Source organism: Electrona antarctica (genome assembly GCF_951216825.1).
Source record: "Electrona antarctica genome assembly, chromosome: 22".
Lineage (NCBI taxonomy): Eukaryota > Metazoa > Chordata > Actinopteri > Myctophiformes > Myctophidae > Electrona > Electrona antarctica.
This window is the reverse complement of record NC_136805.1, coordinates 18,766,441-18,792,676: the sequence shown is the minus strand read 5'-3', so window position 1 is coordinate 18,792,676 and position 26,236 is coordinate 18,766,441. Positions and strand designations below refer to the sequence as shown.

Below are 26,236 nucleotides of genomic sequence, written 5' to 3'. Positions count from 1 at the left end.
TTAGCCAATTGTCATAATCTCTCACATCATCGTTACTGTATTAACTGTAGACATGACCAGTGCACTGCGGATGGATGTGCTTATACGGTACACTACATATTACTTGCATTTTTACACAATAAGTAGAATTCTATGCTGCTGCTACAATGTTGAGGAAAACCATAGAATCTATGGTTTTGGTTCCTCAACATTGTAGCAGCAGCAATAACAAAAACTACTTGTCTTGAACCCTACTTGTTGACGGACTCCACATGGTCCCCAGCTTATTAAGAATAGCAGCAATTAAGTTGACACTGAAGGACGGTTATTCGTACCTGGCTATGAGTATATGAGAGCAGTTGAACGTGGTGTTACTGCTCATGTTTTCACAGAACGCTTGCAGTGTGAAGCCAAAGCCCAGCAGGTAGGCACACATCGTCAGACCAAACTTCAACAGGAAACAGCCCAGGAAGTAGTTCTGGGTCTGATGGATGAAGACATGATGGCAAAATATTGGACAAACTGTACACCAAGTGAAAATACAGGGTGTTGAACTTGGAAAAGGTACAGTGCAGAATCCTGAATGTTCATTTACGTCAGAGTGTGTAATAACTGACACTTACGGGTCATTTGTTTTACAACCCGAGTTAAATTAACACTCAGGATTTTACAGTGAACAATTGGTGGTTATGGACCCATCAGTAGCTGAAGAACATTATAAATGATCCTACCTTCCTAGGAATGGAGTCTAGGTTCTTCCCTGTGGCTTCATTCATGACCGAACTGTCTGGAGGCTTCCCCAAAAAGGACATACTGTGAACACAATGCATATACATAATTGGTTAGGACATTTCTCTGCACAGCAAAACCCATACAGGCTTATTATTCCCATTATTACAAACCCATGTTGACAGTCAGATCAAATCTGATTAGGAAATGCTTGCCAATAAAGAAAATGTATAATTTATAAAATCATAATCCTAAAATAATGATGTCCTCAAGTGTGTGTGTGTGTGTGTGTGTGTGCGTGCTAGGGCATTAAGCAACTAGTCGACTAGTAAATCCACTAGTCGACCTTGTTGACTAGTTGATAAGATTCTTTTTTTTACATAATAGGTAGTTAAACAACTAGTTGACTAGTAAACTAGGCAACTAGTGAATGCCCTAGTGTGTGCGTTACCTGAGCAGTGGGCAGCAAAAACAGGACAGCCAGAGGATGTCAGTTGTGTTGATGGGTGGAGGGAGTTGAGCTACACAAGCTAGGAACTACAGACAAGCAAAGACAGCATTATTTACATCTGACCATCCACAAACCCTGCTTTACGCGCGCACGCACGCACGCACGCACGCACGCACGCACGCACGCACGCACGCACGCACGCACACACACACAACATTATGTTGCCTATAACATTCAGTTATTCAACGCACCGCTCACACAAAATAGATCCAAACAAATCAACTTAGGAACTACTGTTAATAAAGTCAGTGACAGGATACCCCATACTATCCAATAAAAAAATGCTGTAAATCCAAAATACAAATCGTAATAATTTATACAAAGCAAGTGATATGGCACTTGAACTTGTGGTCTGGGGGCAGCCATAGCTTAGTGGGCAGAGCGGCTGTGAGACGGTCATCGTTTGGCCTCCCAGCCTGGGTCTCATGTGTCAAAGCATCCATTGGGGAAGACACCTATCCCCCCCCCCCCAAACACCCCCCCCCCCCAAACACTCATCATAACCATCTGAGCAACAATCAACTGGGTCAAGCTGAAATTCCTGAACGAGATTAATAAGGTCTTCAAAAATATCATGAATAGTCACAGCTAGAGGATGCCGTTGGTCAAAACCCAGTACTTAGCAGTATTTATAGCCTTCTTAGGATTTACCAAGTTCAAGTGCCATATCGTTTGATACTTTCAGCTTTAGTCACATGTTTTATCTCTCACCTGGATGATAACTAGACAAAGCTGGCACTGCAGCAGGAAAAGGAAACACTTGCGGATGCCATAGGTTGTGTGTCGTGCCTGGAAATGATTAATTTGTAAACATATGAATGAATTAATTAATTAATTATTCACTCATTAAAACCGGGAAAGCATCTGTGTCATTTTATTTTTATCTATAAAAATATAGCAACACAAGTTTTTCAGAAAACAATGGTTCTCAAGAATAGCAGATATACAAGCTCACAGCACGTCACTTCGTGTCACGCTGCAAGCTTGTTGCGGCAGTAGGTCCGAACCAATGATAAAAGCTGCCGTGGGGGCTCAAACATTATATACAGTATACATATACGTTGGGGTCCGTATATATACGGACCTAGCAAACAACATCCCCTAGCGGCAGGATACGTATATATACACACACACACACAGACTCCATCACTCACCTGCTCTATGAGTTTGACAATGCTGACGCTCTCCCCCTGGTGGAAGGTCACGGAACAGCCCAGCGTGTTGAGCTGCCCGGACAGGCCCAGAGGAGACAGGCCCTCCGCATTGCCGTTGAACCCTCCAGTGGCGTAACCGAAGGTCTCCCACGAGCAACGAGATGGGTACAGGGGTTCCAGAGCAATGCTGAGGAGGAGGAAACAAAGGGGTGGGGGACACCACGGTCTGTTTGTGCGCATATAGACATGTGATGTATCAAGAACATCTATTTATAAATGCTTTGAACAAAACAACAGCTGTTGAGGGACCTGTGTGTGTGTGTGTGTGCCATATATGGAGAAGGCGATGCTTTCTGTACCCGTGATCTGTATCCTGAAGCACTTGTTGTGTAGAGCTTCTTTTTTTCCAAGTTTGCACATCCACTATTGTTTGTGTTCAAGACATTTCTTGTAAAATGTGAATGCAAATAAAGATGTTAAATGTGTGTGTGTACCTGAGATCACTCTGCAGAAACAGGCAGCTGTTACGAAAATTGGCAGAGCTCCCCAGACAGCATGTGACCTCTCTGTTCTCCTGCATGATCTTCATCATCTCACACATCGCTGCAGTGGACACACACACACACACACACACACACACACACACACACACACACACACACACACACACACACACACACACACACACACACAGTCATTGATCTTCATCTCACACATCGCTGTGGACAACACACACGTACACATGGATAATGGATGTTTTGCAGTGGTAAAAACAAAGGGCTAAATTAGGTAACACAATTAAACTGCATCACTGTGCGTCACTGTGTAACCTTTTACAGATAGCTAAATAAGCTAAATAATTAATAAACAATAGCTGCACAATAGCTGAAGTGGTTGCTGATGCAACCACGTGAACGTTTATTCATAAACTTGTAAAAAGTTTTCACTGCCAAAGACAGACAGTTGGCCTTTATTGATCGTGAGGGATATTCAGTTGTCATGGCAGCACCACAGTAAAGAACTACAGGGAAAATAATAAAGAAAAAAAATGCTGTTGCATGTACAGTACTTCCCCTGGAAGTGATTTTTTCTGACCATTCACAACACAGGTTTCATGCATGGGAAATGTAAACAGATCTGCAAAGCATCAACGCAACTTCCTTGGACGGTACTTCAGATACTTAAGGGTAGAGCGTTAGACACTCTCAGTAGCCTCCCTAGACTTCTAGAGAGTCTTCAAAGGGAGCCATGTTTGGTGTCAACTAAATCTGGTCAGAGCTAACAACAAACAACATCCTGGTGGATCCTATTCTCTCAAGCCAGACTGTTGACTCGCACCATTTTCAATGCTTCTGTCATACAGTCTATGCAACGGAATCGCTGAAAACAATCCGAATGCCCTGCCTCACCTCAACTTCCGTTTTGTCTTCGCACTGCAGTAGCTTATTGTAGATCAAATTAGTCAAAGCATTTATAGATAACGGGTAGATTCATTGGTACTCCTGAGGAGGACAGAGTATGTTTACTGTGTGATTTGAAAGAAATTGAAAATGAAATTCATTTTTTGTTTTACTGCCCATTATATGAAGAACTAAGACATGTATTATTTTGTAAAATGACAACCATCTGTGTTAACTTTTTCTGGTTAGAGGACTACGAAAAGTTGGAATTTTGTTTTAGGAAAGGTATTTTTGCTTTAGCAGACTTTTTATGCAAAGCGTGGGAAAAAAGGCAGAATGTTTTGTTTGTGTAAAAAAAAAAAAAAAAAAAAAAGAAAAGAAAAAGAAAACTGTTTCCTGTACACAATGCAATACTGACGCAATGATTTGTGGTGTGTCCTATAAGTCCATGTGGGCTGGGCGCCTTGGGTGCATGACACAATAATAAAGAATCTATCTATCTATCTATAGCTTGCTGCTTAGTAGTAGAAATGGAAATTCAGTCATATATCTTTAAGATATTGAAAAATATATTCAAAAGTAGCGGATACAAGCAGCCAGAATGAGTTCTCTCAGACGGGTGGCTTGCATCTCCCTTAGATGTGAGAAGACGTCCCAAGCGTCTCCCTAGGGAGGTCCTCGCTGCACGTCCCACCGGGAAGAGACCCCATGGCAGGCCAAGGACCAGATGGGAACAGCTCTACACTGTACTGGGAATGCCTCGGGATTCCCCAGGAGAAAGTGGCTAATGTTCTCAAGAAAGCGAAGTCTAGAGGTCTCTTCTGAAACTGTTGCCCTCGCGACCCGACTCCGGATGAGTGGTTGAAGATGGATGGAAGGATGAACGGAAATGATGAACAGATGACAGCTTTCTTTCTCAGCTTTCAGGGGGTGTAGTTCCAGACTATATAGCATTCAGAAATTGTGGAATAGTTGTCTGGCTACGCGAGACTAGGTGGAAAAAACAGAAACAGGGGTGTTTCTGTTTTTTCATTTTAATTCAAAATATATGAAGTTGAAACCTTTCCCCAAAGGGGATGTGGCAACAACACTATGGACACGGTGTGTCCTTGGTGGAGGTCTGCACATTTCTCTAGTTTTGTCTTATGTTGTTTTAGTAAAAGATCCTTTGGAAAACGGTATATAAACGGACATACCCTGGTGAATTCAAATTGAAATAAAGAAACATTCAACACGTTTAGACTCACTGTCAGGTGTGCAGTCAGTGAACAGCGGCACTAAAAGAGGCACGTTATCAATGTTCTTCAAATGTGGACGAACTTGATGGATCCCACGAGGTAGCTTGGCCTGGGGAGAGGAAGGTAATGATATTCAGCAAAGACATCATGAAATGGCGCATATTTTCTACAAATTTAATTTCTACAAATTGAATTGAGAGAGAAAGCAGCTCATTAATGTATTTTTTGTTTTGCTTTCGCCTTTATTTTATATTTTTTATAGGAGGGACAGACAGTAGGCTGACAGGAAATGGGGGAGAAAGATGGGGGAGTGACATGCAGTAAAGGCCGTCGGGATCGGGAGTCGAACCCGCGGCACACTGACAGACTCGGGCTACCGGCCTAGGTGCCTGGACCGCTGAGCCACGGCCCAGGCCAGAAAGCAGATCATTACTGTAAGACTGTAGCACTAACAGATTTACCACTGGAGCTGTGCGGTAGGGCTGCATTATTTTTTGCTGTAATGGATGAATCTGTTGGTTTTCTTTTTTATTATTCAATGAATGTACCTAACCCTAAATTTATTTAGAACAATAAAATGGTAAAAGTTAAAAAGTACATAATTATGGTAAATGCTCATCAGATGATCTGAACCTGCAGTTTAGCCTGCAGTCATAAAAACATAACTTTTCAACGTATAGTTTACACGACAGTGACGACACATCACTAAAATGAATTAAATTACAAAACAAATCTAGAATCTTCTGTTGAGTGATAATTGGTTTCATCCCCATTGTCTCAACAATAGCAGGGTCAGTATTACCCTGTTGCAGTCCTCCAGGAAGCTGGGGACGTCACTGTCTGTGGGCTGGAAACTGGCCAGGTCAGAGTGGACCTCCTCCTCTGGGAGCAGCGGTCCTTCAGCTTCGTCTCGAGAATCTGCACGCAAACACAAACCACGTCATCTCCAAGGAGAAGCCAACCCATAGATATGCATACGACCGAATCATGCTAGGTTGTGCATCATGTTGTGCATCACGTCCCGATATGTGACGCAGGCACAGAAACTAAGTAAATAATCTTGGGATCACATGGCAACTTGGCAAGGCTGTGGATCCACGTGTCCAGTCTGTGACATTTGTCTATGGCGTATCTATGATGCATGACTCCACTTGACTTCCATTATGAAGTTGAAATTTAAATATTTAAAAAAGTTGAAATGACAAAGTTTGGGGCTAATCAGTGCCACAGTTTGCAAGATTAGCTCTAGGCACATCGACACATACACACACACGACTCCTACAGTATATGCCATAGGTAGACACTAAAAGTGTGGGACTTACCTTGGTGCAGATCATCGTGCAGGGAGCCCTGGCTAGGACTGGAGTGCACGGGTCCATCACAGGGGCTGTCTCCGTTTGGAGTCAGAGAGATATGACAGTTCCAGCCTGTCTCCAGACCCATCTTCTCTGCAAAAACCTGGACGGATAAAAAAGTTTAAAACCTAGGTTCAGAGGGATTTTCTATGTGCATTTGCAGTGAAAGTGCGTGAGTGAGTGAGTGAGAGACCTTGCTGCGGAGCTCGTCCTCCATGGAGAAGTAGACAAAGCGGATACAGGCAGTCACCAGGGCATCGATGAGTCGCACCGTGTCCAGCCGCGCCTGGAACTGAGAGGACACCATGCCCATGAAGATTTGACCGCTCAGCGCCTGGATGCAGTCCTCACGCTCCAAGCCCTCGCCGATGCCCTCTGCAAGGATGACACCAGAGAAAGGTGGCACCAGGAGAGAGATGGAGAGAGCGACAAGGAGGGGATATAAGAAAAATGCTTGTGGGAAGGAGAACCCCCTAAAGAAACTGCATGTGTGAAAGGGTATTCTATGAGATCTCCATCTTGTTTATTAAACGTACTTCCTTGAATAAATCTAACCTCCAAGTTGGCCCACTGCTCTCTCTATCCTTTCCCTTCCCACTGATTTGCTCTCTCTCCCATCCAAGCCTCATCCAACACACATCACTCTTTGAGGTCTTTCCTTCCTACCATCAGAGCTCCAGCTGTTCCTGCGAGAAGAGCTGTGTTTGATGGGGGTGGTGGCGGGCAACTCCACCCCAGAGAAGAGGCAGGGACCTGGGGCCAGCTCCACGCACTTCCCATTCAGCTTATTGGACAGACACACCTGCATGGGCTTGTAGGCGAAGGCAGAGCAGTAGCCCGAAAGGCAGGCACGATGGTAAAAGTCCAGAACCTTTTTTCTGCAAAAAGGGTAAATGATAGTTAGTGGAATGTAGTTTTATTTATTTAGATAGTATAGTAGAGGTCACCAAATGGAGAGCACCGTGGGCGAAGAGCCTGCAACACAGTTCAACCAGAATCCAACCTGGGTACGGTTGTTGCTAACATAATGGTCGATGCACTATCCACTGCCCAACTGGCGCCACTCACTGATAGAAGCTTTCTCATCACGAGCATCACCTGTGTGCTTACCTGTCTGAGCTGGACAGGGGGTAAATGTCGGACCCATCCCAGAAGTCGGTGCAAGCCTCCAGGATGAGGTCAGCCGAACCGTGTGACAGCATCTGGACATTATCTGTAGGACAGAGAAGCTGGCATTTACCTGTTCCTGTTAAGTTGACAAATCTAAAACTGTTCAATATGGATTTGCCAATCATAAAAGTACATATCACTGTTTTGGAGACAGATGAAGATAGGCACACACTACAGAGCAGGGGATCAATACAAAAAGCTGTTTTAATGGGCTAGGGGAAACACTATACTCACTGGACATATACTCACTGGAAGAGGAGTCTCGTACAAAAAGGGACATGAGGTGAGACATGGGAGGCTGCCGTTTGATGAAGTGCTGTGGGCGTCTTGGGCAGGACTCCTTGTTCTTCTCACCAGAGGGCAGCTGGTATAAGGCAAGGTGGTTCTCCTGCTTAAACAACTCTCTCGCACCGGGGGTAAAGCCTGACGCACGCACGCGCCCACACACACACACACACACACACACACACACACAGGAAATGTAAAGACCTGAGGCTGTTTCTACAAATGCCTTCTAAATCCTTAGTTTTCTGTGGTTCTCAAACGTTTTCATGTAGTATAAAGATTAGCACAAATGTTTAAGATTTTTCTAAAATAGCAGATCTTAAGCTTGAACTTATATCTGTTATTTCTGAATAGCCAAAGTATAAAATAATGGTTAAAGTGGGTTAAAATCTAAAATGACAGAGATGCTTTCCCGGTTTTAGGCCCTCATTTATCAACCGTGCGTACGCCAAAATATGGGTGTACGCCGAAATTACCGCAATTTTCGGCATTTACGATTTGCGCCAAAGATTGAAAATTATCTTGTGCCAAGACAAAACTCACGTCTGGTCGGGAGCTGTCGTACGCTTTGTCCTCACCTGTTTTTCTGTCGTAGAACAGCGGAGCAGCATTGTTTGACCAGCTGAGAGGCTGTCACAGGCATCGAAACATATGTATTCACTCCTAAAATGTTTATATAAAACTGTATAGGTATATATGGGCTAAATACATATAAGATGTGTCTTTGTGTCATATGAAATTAGTAGGAGATTTCCAACTTTACAAGTAATTATCACGCAATTAAAAACAATGTTGCAAGTTAGATGCTTAAGCCATTTAAACAGTGTTTTGCATGAGCGCATACATGCGAGGATTTGGGCTGTCTGTGCTGAAATATTTCCATGACGGGACGTTGGAGAGTACTATAGGCTAGTGCAGTGCTGCAGCTGCGGAGAGTCCCAACGTGGTAGCCTACTGTAGCCTAATCTACAGCAGGCCGATGTCTTTCTGGAGTTACGGTATGTGCAATCTCCTCCTCGTTTAATAAACCCGACGCGTCGCTCGAATGCCAAATGTACCGTGCCAGCGCACGTGGGAACCGCATCGGAGATATAGGTAGGCTACCCAGCCAGCCCACCACCACCAGTGCCCAGCCACTGCAGCGACTGCGAGGCAATCTAAATAGTCTGTCGAACGTGCGGTGCATGGTCAGTTGGTCACGGTCACGGACGGACCACAGTGATAGAGAGAGACAGACAGACAGGACAGGAGGAGCACCTATGCAAAACAGCAGCCTGTGTGTGCCTATTTGTTATTTAATTCATGGTTCACAGGTTCAGGTTTTCGTTCACCAATATATCTTGTTGTATATTAAATTAAAAAGACTTTAATAATTTAATATACAACTAACAACACACAGTGACAGTTGCTTGCAAATTGCTATATGTGCGTGCGTGCGTGCGGGGGGGGTGATGCGGGCAGCAAGGGAAGCGAAGCGAGAGGAGAAACAGACAGCGTAGTCCTACAGCTTTATTTAATTCATGCAGGTTTATTTATTTAAGATACAACAAGTTGCTTGTGCGTGCGTCTGTGTGTGTGTGTATGGGAGGGGGCAAGCGAGTGAAACTTTTATTTTCCTGTAACCATGGTTTCCAGGTCGTATTGCAGTTGTTCATGTCGCAAAAACGAGGGCGAGGCTTGATTTTATAGGGCGTGCCAGATTGATTTCAGCCGTCACATTTATCACTGCTAGGAATGAAATTAGGAAGAAACAGCTGTCTGCGATCACTTTGTAAATGCCGACCCGACGTGGGTGTACTACGAATCCTACACTCGAATTTGGAGCAGATTTTACACTCGATTGATAAATGAGGGCCTTAATGTGTACAGTTAATGCATGTGTGAGAAAGATAATGTGTTCAGTTTGTGTGTAGGAGTCAAACAATGAATTAATAATGTATTAATTCATTGAGAAAATCATATGAATAATGAGGAATCATGTCACAAGACTTAAGTATAAAAGCAATGCTGTGCCAACCACACCAAAGCCATATAAACTGACTAACCTAGCCATCCAGGCCTAAAACATTATAAAGAAATATTGTTGTTTGGTAGCAGAATTGAATGGGTTGGGGATGGCATATTTAATTAACAGAGAGAGGCAATAGAGAGGGGGGGCAGTAAGGTCCATCCTCTGCAGAGAATTAACTTATACGTAAGCTCCTCTTGAAACTATGCTTGGCAAAAAAAGTGCTGTGCCATTAGGGGCAGATCGTGATAAAATGTACATAAATGAGGAAGATAAGCTATGGATTTTAATACTCGATATGGATAGATCTAACGGCCTATCACAGCTAAAATAAACACAACAGTGTCAGACTGGAGTTTCTATCTAGCAAAGTACACACTTTCCAACTGTGACTCAGTGTTTACATTGAGCTACCAGCAGGGAGCAAAGTGTATGTGAAAGTGATTGAAATGGGAGAAAATCAGGAAGTACAATTCCCTGGAGGGGGACTTTCCACAGAAAACCATCTACTATGAAAAAAGACTGCTGGTTACAGCAGTGGTTCACTTCCCAAACTGGGGTTTGAGGCCCCCAGAGGGGCCCCCAGAGGGGTCCCCAGATGAGTAGCTTAATGTGCAACAATGTTTTCTCACTCATCAGTAAACAAACCAACATACAGTATAAGTGTATATGCAGGTTATCTGCACATTTATAAAGTTACAATTTAATGACCTTTAAGGTTGTTTTAATACCAAATTGACCAAATATTATGTAAGAAAGGGGCATTATGAAAATAGTCAAACTACAAGCTCACAACACCTTGTGAGCTTGATCCGCAGTTCAGATACGATTATCTTCGGGGGTGGCAGCACTGCAAAGTTTGGGAACCCTTGAGTTACAGCACTATTTGAGCACAAACATTCTGTGAGCAACAGTGTCAAGCATGCCGGCCACACTTGCCTATGAGCCGGGACAGCTCGCAGAGCCCCCAGGGCACGTGCACGGGCAGCACGGCGCCACGGCTCTCCTGCAGCGCCAGGTTGGACAGGTGGTCGGAGAAGCGACACAGCTGCTGCGTGACACTGGCGTTGCACAGGTTGAGCATGATGTTGAGGCCCAGCGGCTTGAGCGAGGGCAGGTGGCCCTGCCAGGAGAGGTCGTCGAACTGGATGCTGACGGGGTTCTGCTGGTCCTGCGACAGGCTGAGCATCTCCAGGTGGTAGTCGCACACAAAATCATCTGCCTCTGGGCAGCCGAGGTCCTGGAAAAGAAGAAAGAAAGAAAGACAGAAAAATGAGAGAGCAACTAATGCAAAGCTCACAGTAAGGAGTGATTTATGTTTTACTACCCTTGTTTTACTACCCTAGTAATACTAGTTAAAACTGGAGCCCACCATGAGGCGAAGGATCATTTTATATTATTCATTTATATTTTACACTTAAGGTTACAATTAATAAGGCACGTAGGCAAGTACTGGGGTCAGACAATGTCAGGGATTAGGTTTAAGGTGAAGTTGGTTTTAGGGCTAGGCTAGGGAGAGACAAGGGTTGTTGTGCGTAAAAGGTAGTGAAAGTGATTTTAGTTTATTAAAACAAAAATGTTTGTGTTACAGGTTAAAGCTTCACATTCTGATACTAATCATTGTTATAGTTTTTGTCCCCCCCACCCCCCAAAAAACTAAAAAATATTTTAGGTTGGGTCAGCAATTAAAATGTGAATAATTGCATTTGACCCCACAAGGATACTAATACTTGTGTGTGTGTGTGTGTGTGTGTGTGTGTGTGTGTGTGTGTGTGTGTGTGTGTGTGTGTGTGTGTGTGTGTGTGTGTGTGTGTGTGTGTGTGAGAGAGAGCTACCTGTTCCGGGTCCTCCTCCTCCCCTCCCTCTGTGTCGTGGCTAAAGCTGACGTTAGATCCTGAGTGGTGTTTAGTGCGCGTGTGGACGTGCTGGCCTGCCAGCCGCGGCCGCAACACGTCAGACGAGCGAGCCGTGTCGTGGGATGTCTCGCTGGGCTCGGGCCCCTCCCCCAGCTGCATGGAAGACTCCATCGGCAGACAGAGAAGGGCCTCTACTTCCTGGACCTGACGGACAGGAGGGATAAACCAATATTACTGTATATTGCCCAGCCCTGGTAATGATGAAGAGTCAATAAGCTGTACTCGTCTTCTCATACTGTAAGGAAGAGACACACACACACACACACATTACCTCATCCCTGTCGTCATCACCTTCCATGCGGCAGAAGGAGTTCATGGACAGGTCATCTTGGAGGTCGTCTTGGCTGTCATGAGAAGCTTCTACTCGCCCGCTGAAAAAGAGCACCGTCTCCGGACTGGGGCTTGGCCACGATAGAATGCCCTGCTTGTCTACACAGCACAGCACCTATAGTACACACACACACACAATATGTACAGTATGTATTATTTAAGTAATCTCACTTTTTGAGTGTACATAGTGTACTACTTTATATACCTAAATAATATACATTATCTTCGCTGTCCATCAGAAACCTGTCCAAAACCATTAATTTGTTTTATTTAGTCACAAGCTCTTGTTAACCCATTCAGGATGGGAACCCCTTTTGGTGTTTAAAGCATTATGTTATACGCTATTGAACAATAGCAGATCTACAAGATCATAGCACGGCACTCGGCTTGTAGATCTGCAATTTTTGAAAAATCGTGAAAATATGGCGCAAATCTTTGAATATATATTATTTCACGTTTTTAACTCATACCTTTGCTTCTTGGGGGTCCCTGGAACAACATATTTTCAGATGGGAGTCGGTGGCCAATTACATATTATTCTGGCGGTCCTTGACACAGTTTGAGGACCACTGATATGACACTATTGACATAGAAACATTGTTTTTTCAGGTCTAAATTGGTTAATACCTAGTTAAATAATATTGGTTAACTAATTTTATAAAATCCACAGACAGACTTTAAACCTGGCGTCCCTATTTTGATCATGTCATTAATATACTATAAGGTTTTGGGTTTTTTTAATGGCAAAACGACACTGGCAGTAGATCTAGATACAATTATTCTACCCATCAGTGAGGATATACATATGCTTTAGGGTGAATTACATGGACACAAACACACTGCTAGTACTCACAGTGACAGACATTCTGTGTAGTATACATACACACTGTATAGTATACATTATGTGTGTATACAGTGTATACTAGTGTTGCGCGGGCCGGCTTTTTTGCATAACCCGCCCGTCCCGCCACGCCACAGGAGCCAGCCCGCACCAACCTGCCGCGCAAAACAATATATTAATCAACACCCCGCTCGCCCCACGGCCCGCAAAAACAAAAAAACGCTATTAATATTAAGTTTCGCATCACATGCATAATCGCATTTGCTTGATTGCCAGAGAGAGAGAGAGACAGAGGTGACGGTCCCTCGGATGAACATATCAAACTTAAGCCCAACACTTATACACATACGTGACATGACATAGGCCGCCGCCTATCTGTTTCGGAATGGTTCACTTCACTCAGCATTCAGCATGCAGTGTAGCTCTCCACTCGAAATGAATGAATCTCTGCATGTTCTCATTTTAGTTTCGATTGTGCCTATACTTCGACTTCGTTGCGTGGCGGAGTTACCGCACACCCAAACTAGCCGCTCTACAAGCTCACAATGCGTTGTGAGCTTGTAGTTCCTATAATTCTGTGTGTGCGCACTGTACACGCCTGCACGGTTACGCGCTCAATTAAGAAAGATTTATTTCAGATGCGCTGATGACGCCGGCCAGGTTCAGACTTAGAGCCTCAGAGGGGAATTGTTTTAACATGCAGTTCAGGATGGAGGACACTTTTCTCCGACGGTCAAAAAGGCTAAGCCCCCTTTCATAAGCAAAAGATGAGCAACAGAACAAGCTGATGATTTCAGCAGGAGGGGTAGGAGAGCAGGTACCGGAATGCTTTTTTTCTCCTTTTTTGGGGAAAGGGGGGGTAACCCGCTGCGCGATAATTGCACTGAAAATCTTGACCCGTCCGCCCGCACCGCGGGGCAACACGCGGGACCTGCAGGCAACGGGCCGGCCCGCGCACCACTAGTGTATACACACACTCTACTCACAGTGACAGATCCTAGGTTGTGTAGCAGGCTGGAGGTATAGCAGAGTGTCTGAGATTCTCCCTTCAAGACGCTCACCAGATGTCTCCACACGGAACGCAGCATTTCCTACACACACAGTCACACACACACACACAGTCACACACACACACACACACACTTTAACAGAGTGGCAGTTGAACCACCACTCTGTTAATAACAGCACTCCTCAAAAATAAATTCCAAGTTTTCTATAATGCAACAAATCAAACTTTCTTTTATTGGCTAGCCTGTTGTGGAGTTAAGTTGTGGAGTGAGTGAAGTTACTGTAAAAGCTTAGCCTGAAAAGCACTTTTTTAAAGCAAATAAATAGGCCCATAATGAGCTTTATGACTGTCATAAAAAAGAAACATTTCTAAATGTAAAAAATGCTACTGTTACATGAGAAGGAGGCAAAGCCTAATATAATGAGATGTGTGACTTTCCATCCATCTTGGCTTGGTTTGATGAGAGTCCATGATGGCCAGCCCAGCACAGCAGGGGACAAAACAATCACAATGACATCACTGCTCAGTCCTGACACAGTCGAGGGCAGCACCCCGATTAGTTCAGAACCACGGTTCCCTTCCTTGTTACCTCGCTTTTTTTTTAACAAACAAGGCAAATTAATTTCCATTATCCCAAAGAGGGAGATGAGGACAGGACACAAGGAAAGGAAACCCCACAGTATTAATGGTGTGGGTGTCTAATTGGGGGTCATTTTCAGTCATGCAGAGCAGGCAGACGTTTGTAGAGCTGAAGGGTACACACTAAAGACCTTCAACACCGATTACCGATTATGTGGTTAGGACAGGTCAGTGACATCACCACTAAGCGTCATATAGCAGAAATGCTTCAGACTCATAGGGCCCTTTGCTCAGCCACTATGGATGAATTACACTTCACATATCAAGCATGTGATTTGCTTGACAAAAGGTATGTGTATTTAAACTGATAACTGTCTCTTTCGTGACATTTTCAGTTGAAATATCATCGAGTAATACTTGTCCAAACAAGAAAGGTTGTGTAACTACAGGCTACAATCACTGTCCAGTCTTCCTTGGTTTATTAATTCTAGCCTTCCACTTCCGTATTCAATGTTCTGAATCTGTAGCAATACAATAACCAAAAACGACAGACAGACAGAATGGGATTTACTGTATTGATTTCATCTTTTCACTGATTACCAAAGATGAGCAGACGAGGGGGAAAGGGATTACAGACTGGGTTAGCAGTTTAACATTGAGAAAATGCCAGGACTGACTGTCAAAATAACATGACAAAAGTTGATAGGAATCATTTCAGTTTGTGCAATCTCACATCTAAAAGTTCATGGTCGAAGAGTTGTTGATTATAAGATGAAGAATGAGAATAACCAAAGTGAAAGGAAATAACTGGCCGTGCAAGATGAAGAAAACGTATAGAAAAACAAAAGTTGTATATATAAAAATAAAAAAACTAGACGAGATGATAGACAGATGAACAATGGAAGGTGGTCATAATCAAAGATGTCCATGAAGGTTTCCATAAGTCAGTAGGATGGAGGAAAGGGTATAGTGAGAGCTGTGTACAGGGTTCCACAGAGGACGTAGGGGGTGCAGGGGTGAGGGCAGCGAGCGAGTGGGAGCGAGCGAGCGAGCGGGGGAGCGAGCGAGCGAGCGGAGGAAGAGGGAGGGGAAACAGTCAGAGGTTATACCTGGGAGGACACCACTTCCGTGTAGCTGCTTAGGGTATCCTCAGAGAACTTAGCAAGCTGGGGCAAGAGAAGAGTCTAGTTAAAACACAGAGAGAGAGACCTTCTCTGCGTCTCCTCTGCGCATGTCGTGTTTGTGTAGACGTTCGTTACAACATACAACACAAGGGCATGTGTCCTCTCCCCGTTAGGAGATATACCGCAAGTAACTCTTCCTGTTAATGCACACAATGTTATAAGGGATTGTGTGTGTGTGTGTGTGTGTGTGTGTTTTAGTCTCACCAGGCCTGTGGGTGAGGCGCGGCTGGACTCTGCAAGAACACGGGCCTCTCCATAAGCATTGACCAGCACCCACATGAAAGGGAAGACCAGAGGCAGGATCGGCAAAACACCAATCAACTGGAAAGACAGTTACAGCTCATTCAACTTTTTAATCTTAAAAAGGAGTAGTTCAGCCGAACAAATCTCAAAGACTGTCCTACCGAGTCTCCTATTGACCCACACACACGCAATATAAATTATATAAAGACTATATAAACATAGTCTGTACCTGCAACTGGAAAAAGTTGAAGCAGTCAGGGGTGAGGTTAGGTGCATCACAGAAGTAACGGACAGAATTCACCAGCAGAAACGCCACCTAAACCAAAATGATTGTTTTAAAACAGGTAGAACACGCAATGCCAATTAACAGAAGGAACATTCTTCAAACTCATCTACTGTGAGTGCTCACCAGCACAACAGGACAGGTTATCTTGGTCATGACTGACTGCACAGTGAACCTCTCATTATCCAGAGCCGTGATGGGCCGAGACAGGGCCATCTCCAAACTTTTCCTGTTGAAAGACAAAGATGGCAGTGTGCCAGTGAGTACTATGTCTGAAGACCAGATTTTAGCTGAAAAAAGTTAAAAACACAATATTATGCTTTGGCAATAAACTGAGTGCAAGAAACTACCTGATATCGAAACAAAAAAAAAAACCTTTTCAGTGTCTGCATGGGTGTTTGGGACAGAAAGCATAAAAATGTCCCGAGGCTTGAGCACAATAGTATAGCCTCACTGTATATGGACAATTTACAAAAAAGAAAAAAAAGGAATCATTGACCACGTTGATTGATTTGGTAAAATAAAAACAAAGTCTGGAGAATCATTTGGATGATGTGTAAAAAATATTTACCCAAAAGCTTTACTTTTGAGAAATAATTGACATTCTCTACCCCTGAGGTATGCAACACACTGTCGGCTCAGTCCAACCTTTGTTTATCCTGTGCTATCCATGTATACGCTGAAGAGAACAGTTAAGAACACTGCCACATTATAATACTCAGCAATACAGTAACAAAACACAAACTTTAAGCCCAGTAGTTCTTAAAGTTGGGACGCTAATTAATGCCTGCCACTAGGTCTTAACCTGCATGTCCAGTGCATTGAGCGCAATGTTGGTATTTGCACCACTAAAATGTGCCAAGCTAGCACAACAGTTATGGGGGTCGATTAAATTAAACGGATTGAGAACCAGTGCACTAGCCCAACATAGCCAAGTCACCAACCTGACAATGTCCAGGATTGGTGTGCAGACAACTCAACATAGCCGAGTCACTAACCCGACAATGTCCAGGACTGGTGTGCGGAGAACTCAACATAGCCGAGCCACCAACCTGACAATGTCCAGGACTGGTGTGTGGACAACTCAACATAGCCGAGTCACCAACCTGACAATGTCCAGGACTGGTGTGTGGACAACTCAACATAGCCGAGTCACCAACCTGACAATGTCCAGGACTGGTGTGTAGACAACTCAACATAGCCGAGTCACCAACCTGACAATGTCCAGGACTGGTGTGTGGACAACTCAACATAGCAGAGTCACCAACCTGACAATGTCCAGGACTGGTGTGTGGACAACTCAACATAGCAGAGTCACCAACCTGACAATGTCCAGGACTGGTGTACGGACAACTCAACATAGCCAAGTCACCAACCTGACAATGTCCAGGACTGGTGTACGGACAACTCGGAAGAGCCGGTGCTGCTGGGGGCTCTGAGGGCTTCTCCTTTCATTGGCCAGCGGTGAAGGAGGAGGGGATATTGGGGGGAACACGTCTCCTGGCTCCAAAACGATGTGCTCGTCATCCTGGGAACGAGTAGTAGACACAGAGGAGACACGTAAAGCCTGAGGTATTCAATGAAAATAGCTATAGCTAATCTACAAGCTCACAACGAGTGTGTGTGTGTGCGTGCATGTGTACAGTATCAACACACGTTCGAACCTTGATCCCCCTGAGCGAAGCGAACGCCTCTTGTCCGGGCCTTAAAGCTATAACATCCCCTTCCACAAGCAGACTGACGGGCAGGTTGACCAGTTGGGAGTCTCGGTATGTCCAGTGGAGGGACCAGGACGGAGACGAGGGAGTGTACAGGTCAGGGTAGAGAGACGGAGACCACCGCATCGCCTCAACTGCACACCCTGAAGTATAGTCTTTAGTGGGGAAGTGAGGAAGGGGGGGGGCAAGAAGACAAGAGAGGGAGGGTGTAGAAGACAATAAGACAACATTAAAGAGTTTCAAAGAAAAGTGAGATCAAAGGAGGGAGTTAAATCTCAGACTTTAAATTGTGTTTTGGATACTTTCGATTTGGTGTCTGTAATTTTCTGCCAGGTTGACAGAAAATTATAGATAAAAAAAAGGTTATTTTTGCAGTTTGTATTCTGGTTGGGAGGCGGGGCGGGGCGGGGCTGGGTGTGGGTCGCGATACATGGACAAAGCATTTCCGGGGGTCCCCAGCCAAAAACGTTGAGAACCCCTGGTCTACACCCTCCCCTCAGTGCCATGACCAAACAGGCACTATAGTATGGGGGAATTGGCATTTGACAATGACTAAATTGGGGAGAAACGTGGGGGCAACAACCCCAAAAACTGTGGATCAAAATCTACTACAGTTGAGTTCTCACCGTTGAGCTGTGCAATGATGAACTTGAGACGTCTGACCATCTCGCTACTCTTGAGCTCCTCCTGTCGGCCAACCAGCAGCAGGTTGAGGACGAGAAGCAGGAAAAGAGCAGCAGCATTCATCAGCTCCATGCCAGTACTGAGAACAGAAGAGCCACCCGCAGGTCAATTCAAAAGAATCAATTTGTCAGTTCACACAAGGCAATTCATTGTCTGTTTTTTTTGCGTATGCATGCAATAACGCAAAACCATTTAAAAGTCAACCAGTATACAGATGTAATACTAATACACCCTCCTGTGTTCTAACCAGTGACCTCCGAGTTACTCGTCAAGGCCAACCTACTACCCCATTTAGTCACACGGATGAGTCATTTAACAATTCATTAGCCGGACATGCATAGATATCCAACGCTAAAACCATTTCCATTCAGGTGACCCACCTGCCCTGCGGCTGGCTGCCAGGACAACAGACCAGTCCCAGTACCACCAATAGAGTGAGGGCAGCGCCTGGCCAATGGAGACAGGAGGGACGGTTGCGATGGTAAAGGAAGCTCTTCAGCCAGCGTTCCTATGGTTACACAAACAACAGAAAACTATGATTTGCATCAACTTATGTAATACATCTGACATAACACATGAACCTTTGTTGTAAGACTTTGGATGAAGAGCTCTGCAGCTATTCGTAGAGGGGAGATACAGTAAGGGTGTGTGCTCTTGGCGTAGCACTTGCCTAGCCTTGACCTGGCAGGCTTTAGCAAAGGCTAAAATGTAATTTAGATAGATAGCATGTTATGTAGACAGATACCAGGTCTTTTTTTCATCAAAGTTTCTTTATTCATATTTTCAAGTCGAATAAGAGTCAAAAATGACATCAAAATTATTATTATATTTTACACCTCCCTCCACCCAGAGTTCCCGCTCCGAAAGAGCCACAACCCCGTTATCTCGTACCATTAACAAAGATAAATTGAAATAAAAGGCACATACAAATATTGAAATATAGAAGGAATGAATAAAATATTAGAAACAATACACAAGTAAATAATAATAATAATGCAATTAAAATAAAATAAAAAACAATTACAGTGGGGTCAGTGTTATGAGTTATTAACCCATGATTTAAAGGTTGGTGGGAATTTTCCCTTCCATTTCAATAGTATTAGTCGCCTAGCCAAAAGAGATGCAAAGGCTATCATATTCTTGTTTAACCCTAAAACATAGACAGATGCCAGGTCTACACATTAACCTTGCATCTGTAGTGTGGTGTGTATAGCTTCTATGTACAGACTATTGATTTTTGATATTATACTGTTTACTTTAGACTAATAATAGGTTCTTGGTTTACCTATGAGTCTATGACCCCAGATTACTAATTCTATGCATTTGATGTTATTACCTCGTGCATGCTTACTGTAATTCGCTCTGGATTAAGAGCATCTGCTAAATGCCTAAATTGCTAATTGTGTGTGCCGTGCATGCCTACCTGTAAAGAGATTCGTCTGCGCGTGGTCTTCTGATCCTGTTCCAGCAGACTGGTCAGCTGATCCCTGAGCGTGGTCAGAGCCTGGCCTGTAGACAGGCCTCGGACCACAGCCCCCTCCTCCTGCAACACACCGTCGTCAACACTGTAAAATGTGTATTCTGTATTCTCACACCACAGAATAATGTGTTACTAGCAAACAGTCCAAATATGAATGATTTGAAAATTAAGTTTCAAAGACCAAGTGCTGGCTTGGCTATATTTGCATATTTTCCAGGATGCACTTTGGGTCACCGGAAAATGCAGAAATGTAGTGTTGTTTTCCTAGTTAACTGAATGTGGGAATGTCTTAAGGCATTCTTCAACAGGGGTTCGGGGGCCCCTAGGGAGTCGCCAGAGTTACAACAGGGGGGGGGGGGGGGGCACAATTGTTTTGTGTGATCATGAACTTCCATTGAATATTTGTCTGAAATAGAGAAATACACTTTAACACAAATCCAATATTATTAGCAGAATGTATGATGTGTAAGACTCAAACATTTCATTTGGGCAATGTTTCAGGCCCCATTGACTTCCATTATTAAATGTAGGTTTAATATTGCAAAAAGAATTAAACAGTAAACACACATACTTCTGTGGCCTAATTGCAGTGTGCACAAGACATCTGGCATAGACAGTCCAGGAGTTTCAAAAACTAGAAAATAAATATGAAATACTGCAATGCTGGCTGATTGACTGATTCCGTTTATGGCTGGCTGGCAGTATCTATCCATACTGCTGGAAAAAATGTTTAGCCTTTAGGGGGGGGGGGGGGGGGGGAGATACGTATCTAATATAAATAGGAATGCAGTCCTTTCCCACATTCTCATGCTCCTCTGTCTACGACGTGTATCCACATAGAAACATGAACACCACACATACTGTACAGTACACATATAAACGCATTGAAATACACACATTCTCAGGGTTCAGCTTTCAAACGTCACATCCCACACAGATTCACTATAAATAACTGCCCATTTCTCCAGAGAAACAAAGCATCAAGAAAATCCTCAAGACCGACTTAAATACTGACACACACACAGACACACAGCAAACCTAAGCCGTCTTAGCATAATAGGGCATGCCCACTACCTGACCTCAGATACCCACAAGCATAACACAAAGTCACAAACACGTGCCTCGTGCGGATTATACACAGGCACATACACTCGCACTTAGTGCCTAGAGGCTTACCTCAGCCTCATTTTGCAGACTCGCCTACACAAATCACCAATAGGCTGACAGATGCAGCGAGGAAACATCATATAAAGACAACCAACATACTGTTGGTCCTCTTCCTCCTGACAAAGAAACCGCTGTCTTTCTCTGCCTCTCTCACTCTCTCTCTCTCAAAACTATTACTACCACCAGTCAGAGCTAAAAATAAAAATAAAAAATAAAATAAAAGTGTGTGAGGAGAATATTTATATATTCTAGGAACATCATTTAAAAAACAGTGGCCATGTAGGAGAAATTGCTTGTTCATCATTTGACTCATTTCTATAGACGGGAACCAGCCAATGATGCTTTAAACCTCACCCAATTCCCTCTCCTCTCTGGGCCCCATATAGTGGTGCCTGCCTAGGTAGACAAATCCAGCAGCCAAACAAACCCCAGTTCATTTCAGTTCAGCTCAGCAGCTGGCTCAGAGAGAGACAGAGAGAGGGAGAGGACAGGACAGGAGCTGAAATAGAAAAAGCAGGATGGACAGAGCAGAGGGAGAGAAAGCGAAAGAGGCTCTTTAAACAAGAGGACCATTGCCAACCTGGCCCGTATTACCCTCGTAGGGCTTTGTTCCACTTTTGCCAGCAAAGCGCATTCTGCAGTGAGGTACTAGGGATGCAGAATGAAGGTCCAGCAAAGAGGGGAGGAAATTGTATTTAAGAGAGAGAGAAAGAACGATGGCAAACAAGAAAAGAGCAAGACAAGCATGAATATAAGAAGCTGCAGGCAAGAGAGAGAGGGTAAGAAATGCAGCACAAGTCAAGTGTCCTTTACTGAACTCCCTCATCCCATATCTTGACAGAAAAGTAGAAAGGTCTCTGCACTTAGCCTCAATCCAACTCTACACAATAACTTCACTCTGCCAGGATCACATAACCATAATACACAATGGACTTCTACTGCTGAAGAAAGACATTAAAGTTACTCGCTCGGTCGCTCCACGATAATAATATCATTCTGCACGACACTGACACATGAAATTATTATGCAATATGATGGTCACATGTCCACGTCCAGTAATCTAAACTAAATAGATATGATTTGGCAAACATACAAAACACATACAAAAAGTAATTTACACATGGAAAGTGAAAGCAGAGATCCTACTCTACCTCAACAACTTCTAGGATACTCATGTTTCCCTGAGGAAGAGAGCTAGTGGCAACTGGCAACATGTTCTACCTTGTACTGCTAAGAGTTAATGATTGCATAAATGGAAAGCTACATACAGGTGTTGAACACAGAGAGGAAAAAGAGATGGCCTCATTGTTGAACTTATCAATAACTGGCCAAGGGCTGGCCATTTTCCATTCTTGTGCAATGTGCATGGCGTGCTGACTCAGTGAGGTTCTCCTACATAATATCTGTGTTTAACTATTTGATCAACTCCGACCCTTCCATATGACTAATCTGAATGCTGAAATGCCAGAAACGGAGGAGGGAGGGTGAGAGATGCAGTGATAAGTCTTTACTCTTTAAACAAGAGCTCCACTTATACATTAATAGATCTTCATCACCCCAGTACACTCATTATGTCATTGTATCCATGTGTGTGTACAGTAGGAGGAGTGGGATATAGCGCTAGCTGATTAGACTACAGTGATATCACAATCATTTACGGACCACAGGAAGATATTTCTCAATATTGTCACATTTTCTCAAAACGTTAATTGTCTTTGTGGAATGGGGGACTCTATATACCTTGCAGTATTTTTCAATAACCCCTTGGGTTATCTTGTTTACTTTAAACCATGACCACTTGCAGTCTTGCACAAATATAACTTGCATTTACTGTAGAACTTGTGTTGGCTTGGCTCTATTATTAGCATTTGAACCCAGGAGACCTGGGTTCAAATCCAGGTTACAACAGGAAAGGTACATAGTGCAGCTTTAAATTACTGTAATATAATTGGATTATTTTGTCATTATTAATGTTGAACAGTGATGATGAGACTACTACATCAAAGCAAAGCCCTGTGGATTATTACCGTCTCCCTACGGCCTTATGCACCAAACCCACCAAAAATATAACTTATACAATTGGGGTGGTTGCATTTGGACTCGCTGCTGTTCAATTGCGATATTTAGATCCTGTGTCTACTGTAGGTTGGACATGTGGTTTGACATGCTTTATAGCACCCAAAGGTTTGTGTGCTATTATTGATGATGTCTGGTCATCCTATTATATACAATGTATAATGTCTATGAGAATACGCACAGACAGCTCAGTGGCCTTGTGGTTAGAGTGTCCGCCCTGAAACTGGGAGGTCCGGGTTCGATCCCCGGCCGGATCGTAAAGATGGGACCCAATGCCTCCCTGCTTGACACTCAGCATCAATGGGTTGGTTGGGGGGTCAAATCTACTAATCAAATGATTCCCGAGCACGGCACGGCTGCGGCTCACCACTCCAACAGATGGGTCAAATGCGGAGAACAAATTTCACTGCGGTAACGTGTGTGACAAATCGTACGACTTTGACTTTATAATGTCTATGAGAATACGCACAGACACGGTTGTTTTGCCCAGAGTGGGAAAAAATGTTTAGGTGCGCAAGTGGAGCATCCGTGTGCGGGTACATTCATTAACATGGAGCCCGTGGGTTTTGTGCGTTATGCTCCCTTAATACCGACTACCTTATGCAGCCTTACTACTGACTCTCTAATGTCTTATGCTCCCTTATTACTAACTACCAACTGCCTAAATTGTTTTTCCTTTTGCTTGTGTCTTGTATAAATACGACAGATGTACTTTGTGTAGGATGTCAATAAATACATCATTATATTTTTTTAAGAATCTCTGTGGCTATTGATATATTGCCATTACTGTTCCCTGTGCTATGTGCCGATTAGCAGAGTGTACTCCTCCGGTTAGTTAGTAAACCCCAAGGGCCAAGACCTGTTTCATAAACAATCGGCCACCCCAGGGACAGGTAGTCATCATTAGCAGATGTCGACTCAAACACAGAGTGCACGCACCTGCTTCTTATCCTGCGGCTCCATGGCGACCTGAAGCACTCCACATACTCTGCTCCGCTACCGGCCTGAAATGACACCAGGCAGAGCCCGAGTCTTAATGCCAGTCTTCACCCTCTGAGCTGGACACTGCACACAGAACCTTCCCGGGTGGTCCTCCAACGCCCGTCTCTGACAGACAGCCACTGCACGAGTCCCCCAGCCGAGGACAGAGGAAGACAGAGCAGCCTCGGTCCTGGCTGGCAGCACCACCTCTCTCCCAGCCGGCTCTGCCAGTCTGATAGGAGGAACACCCTGACCTGCAGGAACCGCGGAACTGTGAGAGTCTGGGAGATGAGATTTTCTTGGGAGATTTAACTGTAGTTCAGGTCTGGCCAAAGTGTGGGTGTCCTCTTCATTACATGCATTTATGGATCTGTGGATGAAAGGTGAAAATAGAGAGTGCACATTATTACATAATTAGGTAAGCATAACTAGAGAGGCACGCAGACACCCACACCCAGAACCTTGAAATGTGGGCCAGATGGAAAAAGCGGCAAAAAACATGTCGTGTCTTTTTATGCAGCTGGGTTCCACACCTTTGTCAAACCAGTCTGATCTACTTCTATAGAGGGTATGCTCGTGACATCATCATCAAACCCGGAAGTTATGCAGGAACGCCTACTGAGTGGCAAAAAACGACTTTCTGGCCTTGACAGCCCATACATCCAAACAGAAAAGTCCTATTTGATTGTATTAAACAACATTAAACAATGTTAAACTCACTTGGCCTGTTGCTTTGCCACTCGATGTGCCATTCACTTTAAGCATGCACATACCCTCTATAGCGCATTCAGCCTGTCTTGGCATAACAAGAGAGACTCCAGGCGATTGAGGTGAACCCAGGTGGCAACATAATAGTTGCATTGAAAGGGTATCAAGGGGCCCAGACTACTGATGGCACTACTGACCACATAAGCAGCTTCCTCTGACAAAAAACCTCACTGAACCCCATAGTCAGCAGTCTCCATTGGCTCAGGGATGACAGTGCTCAGCCAAACAGAGAAGTGAAAAAAATGCCACCAGACAGAAACATGAGAACAAAGGAGATTCTGCCAAAAAATTATAAAATATTAACCAATTAAAACAAATGAGTAAATATTGTATGGTGTTGCTAGTAATATTAAACAGTACTTGTAAGACTGTACAATGAAAAAGACACGGGGCGACGCATTGTTTAGATGACGGACTTGCCCAGTAGTGCACACTTGTAAATGCATTAAAATAGTTAAAAGCATCCAAATAAGTTCTCATATTCTGCAGGAAACTGCTGCTAATCCTGGTCTCCAGTGCCCGTCGCACTGACATGCTTTAATCTTCTGCTTTGCTGACCGACAGTGATATTATTGTGGCTGTCTGAGGCCAGGTGTCACTTTCCCTCTTGGATCAACGTGCATAGTTTACATTACAACTACCACTAGCTTTACTTAGCTGTCCTGTCAGCTTTAGCTAGCGAGTTTGTCTAGTCTAGAAGAGGAAACCGAATGATTTCCCCCGTTTTGAGTGATTTGATCCAACATTGAAAGGCTGACACATTGACACAACACAGCAGCTGTCAGTCAGTCACTTCAAACCAGACAGTCGAAGCAACTTCAATAATTATTGTAACGTGTGTCTCTCACTCAGTATTTGCTAGTAGTAGCCTTTTTTATTTGCACAAGCTAGCCAGGCGACTCGATGTCAAAGTAGCTGCTGCTGCGTACTGGGCTGCATTGCAATATGACACCGTCACGAGACTAGTTTTTAATCATAAATAACTGGAGTTGTATATAATAATAATATAGGTTCGCACTCACCAGCAGATTAGTATTGCTTTGGGGGAAATGTCATTTAAATGTTCACTTGTGTGTCGGACATCCACTCAGCCTGAAGCGTCCCCATGGAACAGCCATGTTGTTAAGTTGAGCATGAGCAACCCCCAA

General features: G+C 44.0%; 1 protein-coding gene across 2 annotated transcripts in view; it reads right to left on the bottom strand.

Annotated features, from left to right (window-relative positions):
* The window catches only part of tmem94 (transmembrane protein 94), a 34,295-nt gene that overhangs the window by 8,042 nt on the left and 17 nt on the right, over positions 1-26,236 (bottom strand). Inside the window, exons 1-27 of one of the 2 annotated variants that reach the window (XM_079493489.1) lie at positions 26,111-26,236; positions 24,279-24,690; positions 20,040-20,159; positions 18,997-19,124; positions 18,559-18,695; positions 17,879-18,087; positions 17,591-17,742; positions 16,341-16,443; positions 16,161-16,247; positions 15,893-16,009; positions 13,903-14,007; positions 12,017-12,190; positions 11,665-11,889; positions 10,769-11,069; positions 7,771-7,959; positions 7,477-7,579; positions 7,033-7,244; positions 6,560-6,741; positions 6,334-6,469; positions 5,814-5,929; positions 5,021-5,120; positions 2,868-2,976; positions 2,374-2,560; positions 1,931-2,008; positions 1,160-1,245; positions 711-792; positions 315-463 (exon numbers count right to left, since the gene is read on the bottom strand). The exon at positions 26,111-26,236 is cut by the window's right edge and continues 17 nt beyond it. In XM_079493489.1, the coding sequence (XP_079349615.1) occupies positions 315-463; positions 711-792; positions 1,160-1,245; positions 1,931-2,008; positions 2,374-2,560; positions 2,868-2,976; positions 5,021-5,120; positions 5,814-5,929; positions 6,334-6,469; positions 6,560-6,741; positions 7,033-7,244; positions 7,477-7,579; positions 7,771-7,959; positions 10,769-11,069; positions 11,665-11,889; positions 12,017-12,190; positions 13,903-14,007; positions 15,893-16,009; positions 16,161-16,247; positions 16,341-16,443; positions 17,591-17,742; positions 17,879-18,087; positions 18,559-18,695; positions 18,997-19,124; positions 20,040-20,159; positions 24,279-24,302 (3,611 nt within the window). In that variant the 5' untranslated portion in view covers positions 24,303-24,690; positions 26,111-26,236. The remainder of the gene's footprint in view (positions 1-314; positions 464-710; positions 793-1,159; positions 1,246-1,930; positions 2,009-2,373; positions 2,561-2,867; positions 2,977-5,020; positions 5,121-5,813; positions 5,930-6,333; positions 6,470-6,559; positions 6,742-7,032; positions 7,245-7,476; positions 7,580-7,770; positions 7,960-10,768; positions 11,070-11,664; positions 11,890-12,016; positions 12,191-13,902; positions 14,008-15,892; positions 16,010-16,160; positions 16,248-16,340; positions 16,444-17,590; positions 17,743-17,878; positions 18,088-18,558; positions 18,696-18,996; positions 19,125-20,039; positions 20,160-24,278; positions 24,691-26,110) is intronic. The other variant, XM_079493490.1, reaches the window with a different exon arrangement.